At 40.5% G+C, this 8,478-nt stretch overlaps 1 protein-coding gene across 1 annotated transcript; it reads left to right on the top strand.

Moving 5' to 3' along the window:
• The first annotated feature begins 251 nt into the window (after positions 1 to 251).
• On the top strand, positions 252 to 8,028 carry LOC128366628 (NLR family CARD domain-containing protein 3-like). Its single transcript, XM_053327365.1, has 6 exons — positions 252 to 487; positions 1,890 to 3,657; positions 3,758 to 3,931; positions 4,122 to 4,295; positions 7,072 to 7,118; positions 7,350 to 8,028. Exons 1-6 carry the CDS (start codon positions 397 to 399, stop codon positions 7,904 to 7,906), a joined length of 2,811 nt encoding a protein of 936 aa, XP_053183340.1. The 5' UTR covers positions 252 to 396; the 3' UTR covers positions 7,907 to 8,028.
• The last annotated feature ends 450 nt before the right edge of the window (positions 8,029 to 8,478 follow it).

Here is an 8,478-nt window from a genome sequence, read left to right as displayed (position 1 = left end):
AACCTGCACCAAATGTCTCACGTCCTGAACCCATCTATTCTTCAATATTGTCTTTTAATCATAGCGCCACCCACTGGACACAGGAAGTGTTATTACACATGTTCACCATCATTTTTGGAAACTTTTAATGGAAGAGTGAGCAGCAGAGTGATGAGATGGGATGTGATGAACTGTATGTTTGTTGAAGGTTTAAAAGGCTTTCTTTGTTTCTGACAGGGAGGAAAAACAGTGGACTCTAACGCTAAAGAGGATCTCTTGAGAACTTTACAGAATTTGGGAGAAGATGACTTTAAAACATTTAAGTGGTACCTGGAGCAGCCTGAGGTCCTGGAAGACCTCCCAACAATCCCAAAGAGTCGACTGGAGAAGTCGGACCGGTGCGACACAGTGGATCTGATGGTCCAGACCTACAGTGAAAACACGCTGCAGGTGACCAAAAAGGTTCTGGGGAAGATGAATAAGCAATGCTCACACACCATCTCTAAACGTAAGTCATGATTAAACTGATAAGTCTCACATGACAGGGAGATCCAGGCACTGAATGGTCTTTTCAAATATAAAGAAAGTTTTTCTGCACAAATATGAAATGTTTTTGTTAAATGTAGTGAAATTAAAGGGCAGCACAGTGAGGCATCATGTGACATACACCAGTCACACAGAAGTTGTCAGGCAGGCTTGAAGTACATGTGATAAATAGGACAGTGGTGTATCCTGAGATGTTTGTGTCGCCTGCAATGAAACACAGTGACCATAGAGGTTCAGGTCTATAGTTCGTCCAGGTTGGCAGTGTGACCCTGCAATTAATTTTAAAAACTCTTTATCATAAGTTGGCTATCTCCCTTCTGTTTTACATGTCCCATGTATATGAACGGTCTAGAAGCATACATTCCTGTAAGTCCAGGTGGACTAACAGATTATTGCATTTAAAGGTTGGGTCTGCAGACACCTGATTGTGTGTTGTATGAAACCTTGTTTCATGGGCAGGTCCTTTTCGGAAGTCCCAGTTTTTTCCCAGGCTGACAGGCATGGGTGTGGGATTACTCATGAACCTATGTTGAGCACTGCTGTGTTGTCCCACAGTTTGGGGGGATTTGGCACATATGACATTGGACATTTTCAAAGCCTCCATTGCAGGAGCAGCTGTCCCGACTTCTGGCCAGAAAGCTGTTGATTCCTACCTGAGGGGTTAGTCCTTTCAGATTTGGTGAATCCTCTATTATGTCCAGAGGATTCCCAAAGAGGCTGAAGGATACCGGGAGGCAAGAAGGACTTAAGCTTCTGTAGTAAAGGAAGGAAAACTGTTGTGGGATGGTTCTGAGAGATCATGGAGAAGTTGACCTGAATGAGGTTCTAGCAAGCAATTGGAAGATATTACTTGACAAAGGCAGCAATGATTTCACAATCTCCTGACCCTGACTGACACCTCTCTACAGAGGAGACTGGGCTGAAACGTTTGAGGGAAGTCTCATCCAGCTCTTGGTTACAGGTACAGGTTATTAAAGTACTCAGAGAGGTTCACAGTGGTAAGATGCCAGAGGTGGATGAGGTTTGTTCTGATATGTTGAAGACTCTGGACACTGTAATTTTGTCTTAGGTGACATATGGGACCAGATGTTGTGTTCCAATGATTTGGGAGGCACATTGCTCAGGCTATGCCAGAAACCAGTGTGAAAGTAAAGGAGAGGAGACTTAAACCAAACCTTAAATTCAGGACAATGTTGTAGTGTTAATGGTTGTATGACTGTAAAGTGATTCATCACAGTATGAAAAATGTTTCAATCCATGTTAACATTTTGTTATGAATCAGAAATCTGCACAATGATCAGGAAACTATTAGAACTTACTGTAACATTACTCTCTTGTGTATTTTGTCTCTTGTATTCTTTCAGATACTCTTGCCATGTGTCAGCATAAAGTCAAATCCAACCTGAAGGAGAAATTTGAAAATTTGTTTGAGAAAATCACAAAAGCAGGAAATTCAAAACTTCTACAAGAGTTCTTCACCGAGATCTACATACTAACACAAGAAACTGGAGAGGTGAACATGGAACATGAGATCAGACAGATTGAAACAGCATCCAGGAAACCAGTCAGACCAGAAACAACAATCAGACATGAAGACATCTTTAAAGTCCCACCTGGAAGAGATAAACCAATCAGAACAGTGATGACAAAGGGAGTGGCTGGCATTGGGAAAACAGTCTTAACACAGAAGTTCACTCTGGACTGGGCTGAAGACAAAGCCAACCAGGACATACACTTCACATTTCCATTCACTTTCAGAGAGCTGAATGTGGCGAAAGAGAAAAAGTACAGCTTGGTGGAACTTGTTCATCACTTCTTTACTGAAACCAAAGAAGCAGGAATCTGCAGGTTTGAAGAGTTCCAGGTTGTGTTCATCTTTGACGGTCTGGATGAGTGTCGACTTCCTCTGGACTTCCACAACACTGAGATCCTGACTGATGTTACAGAGTCCACCTCAGTGGATGTGCTGCTGACAAACCTCATCAGGGGTAAACTGCTTCCCTCTGCTCGCCTCTGGATAACCACACGACCTGCAGCAGCCAATCAGATCCCTCCTGAGTGTGTTGACATGGTGACAGAGGTCAGAGGGTTCACTGACCCACAGAAGGAGGAGTACTTCAGGAAGAGATTCAGAGATAAGAAGAAGGCCAGAACCATCATCTCCCACATCAAGACATCACGAAGCCTCCACATCATGTGCCACATCCCAGTCTTCTGCTGGATCACTGCTACAGTTCTGGAGGGTGTGTTGAAAAGCAGAGAGGGAAGAGAGCTGCCCAAGACCCTGACTGAGATGTACATCCACTTCCTGGTGGTTCAGGCTAAACTGAAGAATGTCAAGTATGATGGAGGAACTGAGAGAGATCCACACTGGAATAAAAAGAGCAGGAAGATGATTGAGTCTCTGGGAAAACTGGCCTTTGAGCAGCTGCAGAAAGGCAACCTGATCTTCTATGAATCAGACCTGTCAGAGTGTGGCTTCGATATCGGAGCAGCCTCAGTGTACTCAGGAGTGTTCACAGAGATCTTTAGAGAGGAGAGAGGGCTGTACCAGGACAAGGTGTTCTGCTTCGTCCATCTGAGCCTTCAGGAGTTTCTGGCTGCTCTTCATGTCCATCTGACATTCATCAAGTCTGGAGTCAATCTGCTGGCACACGAACAAAAAACATCCCAGACACATCTCTACCAGAGAGCTGTGGATGAGGCCTTAAAGAGTCCAAATGGACACCTGGACTTGTTCCTCCGCTTCCTCCTGGGTCTTTCACTGCAGACCAATCAGACTCTCCTACGAGGTCTGCTGACACAGACAGGAAGTAGCTCACAAACCAATCAGAAAACAGTCGAGTACATCAAGAAGAAGATCAGTGAGAATGTGTCTGCAGAGAGAAGCATCAATCTGTTCCACTGTCTGAATGAACTGAATGATCGTTCTCTAGTGGAGGAGATCCAACAGTCCCTAAGATCAGGAAGTCTCTCCACAGATAAACTGTCTCCTGCTCAGTGGTCAGCTCTGGTCTTCATCTTACTGTCATCAGAAAAAGATCTGGACGTGTTTGACCTGAAGAAATACTCTGCTTCAGAGGAGGCTCTTCTGAGGCTGCTGCCAGTGGTCAAAGTTTCAAATAAAGCTCTGTAAGTGGATGAAACACTGGATATTTGAACAATATGAAATATGTTTAATAAAAATATGATAAATTAAACATTTTGTGTTCATTACTAACCCTTTCTCCAGGCTGAGTGGCAGTCACCTCTCAGAGAGAAGCTGTGCAGCTCTGTCCTCTGTTCTCAGCTCCCAGTCCTCTAGTCTGAGAGATCTGGACCTGAGTCACAACGACCTGCAGGATTCAGGAGTGAAGCAGCTTTCTGCTGGGCTGGAGAGTCCACACTGTGGACTGGAAACTCTAAGGTCAGGATAGAGCATCTAAACATTTCTTGTTTTGAACATTTACAGAATACATGTTTATGTTAAAATGTTCATCCTGCTTTACAGATTTTTTTAAAACAATGCATGATCGCTCTTTAGTCTGGGTCATCTGTAGGATTCTGGTACATATGTGATTAAAAACATTGTGTTATCAACCTTTTTATATTTCCAGTCTGTCAGGATGTCTGATCACAGAGGAAGGCTGTGCTTCTCTGGCCTCAGCCCTGAGCTGCAACCCCTCCCATCTGAGAGAGCTGGACCTGAGCTACAATCATCCAGGAGACTCAGGAGAGAAGTTACTGTCTGCTGGATTAAAGGATCCACACTGGAGACTGGACACTCTCAGGTAGGTGAAGAGGACTTTAAAATATAGATAAATGTAGATGAAATGAAAGGAAGTGTGTTTTCTTTAAACTACAGATAGATTCATTCAATGACTACATTTACCATGATCCTTTGTTTTCTTGTGGGTTTCTGTCCTGTTTGTTGGGCATGTTCAGTATGTTATGTGTGATGTAATCCAAACCAATCAGAGATCACTTTGGGGGAGGCAGAGTGTAGCCACATGTGTGTAAGGAGAGCTGTGTGTGAGGAAATTTTTTACAAAATATTCTAAACTGTTAAATCCCTTTTATCACTCACCACAGCATAGATCTCTGCTCTGTCTCTCCATCCTGCTCCTGTCTCTGACTCTCTCTCATACACATAGATGTCAGGAGAGGAGGAGTGATCGTTTTTTAGTGAGCAGTGTCTATTCTTTCATGTTTATAATCAGAACAAATTATGCTGAATATAAATACTGAATATAATTACAACTGACTGTAAAGTACCAGTCTGTGAAACTGGAATTTTACCCAAAGCCCTCAGCAGCAGGTCAAAGATGATCCAGTTTATAAATGAGTCAGCCAGGCTTTTATTAGTCAGCTCCTCCATCAGAGACTCAGCTGTAGTTAGCTGAAGTTAACTGATTGCTACCAGTGATGACTCCCTTTACTCTTCTTTATGTCCAAACATCAAACCAAGAGCCTTTCAGCTAAAAACAGACCAGTCCTCTCTACAGTAACAACTAAATAAAAACTAACCACCTCCTCATCTCTTCACTATTTACTAGCATAGCATTAGTGCTTCTTCACAGTAGAAGCTGCCGGTATCAGTGAAAACATGGAGCGGAGTTTCATTGATTTGAGTGAGATTTAATATTGAAGCGCTGACACGGCGCTATGAAAACAGCGCTGAGTGGATAGACTCATGTACTGATGTCCAAACTAATGATTTTAAAAAGTGGGTGGGACTTTCATTTTGTGAACCTTTAATGTACAGAAAATAAAATATAAGCTAAAAGTGGAAGCTTCCTCACTGAGTGAAATGACCCAGAAGTATCTAAATGGCATCTATGTCAAGAGCTGGTTGAATTCTCTAAATGCTAAGGAACAATGATTCAGTGCTTCCTTTCTAACCTCCTTTAGCACAGAGTACACCTGACCATCCTTTATGAAAGGAGAGCAGATCATTTAACACGATCAAGTGACGCAGCATTCACAAACTCAACGTAATCAACTTTGTATCGATTCACAAAACATTCTACGTCTTTGAGTCAGTTTAAAAACAGAATTTCATGTTTTCATGTTTTCCTGTAAAATCAACAATAGGAATAGAAATTAAACCAAAACCAGAAAACAAGTTGTTTTTCTCTGTTATTGTTGTATCTATATGTTATGTATGTATGTAGCAGTTATTTAATGAAAGTAGTGCTTCTATTTATATTCCTTCAATTGAGAATCAGTTGTGAATGAATAAAACAAGAACTTGCGTTCTTGATTAATGAAAACATTCTTGGCAAATGCTTTCGCTTTCGTCCGTCTTGCGCCGGTCCAAGAATTTCACCTCTAGCGGCACAATACGAATGCCCCCAAAACATCCAGAGAAAAGCCTTCGTAAGGTTTCCATACTGACACTGAAGATACGTACCATTGTTTCTAGCTCATAGTTAGAGGAGACAGAGTGCTGTTATTTACTGGTTATTAAATATATTATAACTGCATACACTCTGTGGTCATTAGAAACATAGTTTTATCTTCTTATTTAAGCCTGTAGCAACATCTATAAGTAAACTGTACATTTAACCAGCTCAACACTGCTAAGAACTCAGGATCCTGTTAACTGATATTTTGAATAGTAGCTCAGTTTAATATCAGAGACATCCTAGATACTGCTTTACTGGACTCTGCTGGTCTCAGCATGTAACTGGAAACAGAAAGTTACATAAGGACAGACAGGTGGACACTCTCAGGTCACATTTAACAGTAAATGTAGTTTTAGTCATGACTAAAATTGACTCAATTGAGTCATGTACATTGTTTCAGTTTTAGTGGACTAAATATCATTAGATTATAGATTATAGTCATTATTCCTACTAGATGAAATGAATGTTATATTTATCTGTTATTGAATGGTAGGAAGGTTTGAATGGTTCATACACACAGACATATCTTTATTTACCTGGCTTGGCCATAAAAGAGCATCTCAATAACAATAATCGGCTGCTAATGTTGCTTCAAGTTTGAAGTGGAGACAGATGACAGAATAAACTCCAGTGTGTCTCTCTGTTATATTTAATTCATCACTAGTTAAAAATCTGTTAATTATCTGATTATTATCTGATCAACAAAAGAAACATAAACTACTTTCTTCATTTATCCGACACATTTTTCTTTTCAACTATTATTATTATTATTATATATTCAAACCAAATGAATGAACACATGGAATAATTACAGTCAAATGTTTTGCTGTCTTATAGCTGCATTTATTCTCTGATCACTTCAAAAATGCTCCTTTTTGATATTGAAGTGATGACTGGCTCTATCCTCAGGACAACCTGCAGAGATCAATATTTAATCTAGTGATTTATCATGTGGGAGGACATATTTGTTCATCACATCTTCTTCTTCAGGTCTTTTCCTCTCAGACTTCAGTGAAAGAATCCAGCAGACAGTTGAGACAGATGAGTTTCAGCCTGTTTCTGTGTCACTCTGACAAACTGAGGAACACTGCTTCATGTTGAACAGCAGTTAAGACTCATGTTGGATAGAAAATCATTCTGACTGTGTTTCTTCCTCCAGGGTGGACCATGGTGGAGAGCACAGGTTAAAACCTGGTGTGAAGAAGTGTAAGTGTGGATTGAATTTGATTCATGACAACTAAACAGCACATAGTCAGTTTCTCTTTAAATACAAAGTTGGTCTTTGTGGTATTTATTCATTAAAACATTACTGACAATATGTGTCATCATGAAACGTTATAGAAATGAACAACAGATCAGAAGTTAAACAGAGAATAAATACATCAGGTGTGTCAGATGATAAACTACTGCTGTGTTGTTTCTTCTTCTCTTCATCAGATTTCTGTGAACTCACACTGGACACAAACACAGTACACAGAAAACTCAAACTGTCTCACAACAACAGGAAGGTGACAAATGTGAAGGAGGTTCAGTCATATCCTGATCATCCAGACAGATTTGACTACTACCTTCAGCTGCTGTGTAGTAATGGTCTGGCTGGTCGCTGTTACTGGGAGGTCGAGAGGAGAGGAATAGTTTTTATATCAGTGAGTTACAGGAGAATCAGCAGGAAAGGACTGAGTGATGACTGTTGGTTTGGAAGGAATGATCAGTCCTGGAGTCTGTGGTGCTCTGATGAAAAAGGTTACTCTGTCTGGCACAATAGGACAAGAACACCCATCTACTCCTCCTCCTCCTCCTCCTCTGTCTCTAACAGAGTGGCAGTGTATGTGGACTGTCCTGCTGGCACTCTGTCCTTCTACAGAGTCTCCTCTGACACACTGATCCACATCCACACCTTCAACACCACATTCACTGAACCTCTGTATGCTGGGTTTGGGTTTGGGTCTTGGGGCCTTGGTTCCTCGATGACTCTATGTCCTCTGTCTGAGTGAGAGTCTCTTCCTGTGTGTGAAGATGTAAATAAATAACTTTGAGAAGTTTGAGTAACATTATTTTCATTGCTGGTTAAAATTCAAGCAGAAGCAAACACAACGAGCTTCTGTAACATTGATCTGATTATTAAAATAAAAAGCAGTTTGAACTTGAAGCTTTTGGTTTTCTGTTTGTTTTTGACACCAGCAGGACTCCGTACATCTCAGCTCTCTGTTTTTACTTTATTGAACAACAGCAGAATATACAAACATACAGGTAAACATTAATATCAGTTAAATATGTAATAATATGAGGAAATGAACAACATGAGAGCAAATATTAAAGTAATTACATTAAAATAAATAGATAAATAAAATAAATGAGGTAAATGGAAATAAATAATCAGCATTCAGATATATTTAGTCAGTATAGCCGATAATATATTGAAATGTATTCATTTGGATAAACTCCTTGAGATGCATCATCTCGTTTTCGAGGGGGTCCAGACATATAAACAGACATTGATTCAACATACAAGCACATAAATAAATAAAGAAGAGACAGAAGAGAGAAAAAAGGACAGACCACAGTA

The sequence above is a fragment of the Scomber japonicus genome, chromosome 10 (assembly GCF_027409825.1).
Source record: "Scomber japonicus isolate fScoJap1 chromosome 10, fScoJap1.pri, whole genome shotgun sequence".
In the NCBI taxonomy this organism is placed as follows: Eukaryota; Metazoa; Chordata; class Actinopteri; order Scombriformes; family Scombridae; genus Scomber; species Scomber japonicus.
This window is presented reverse-complemented; position numbering and strand designations above follow the sequence as displayed.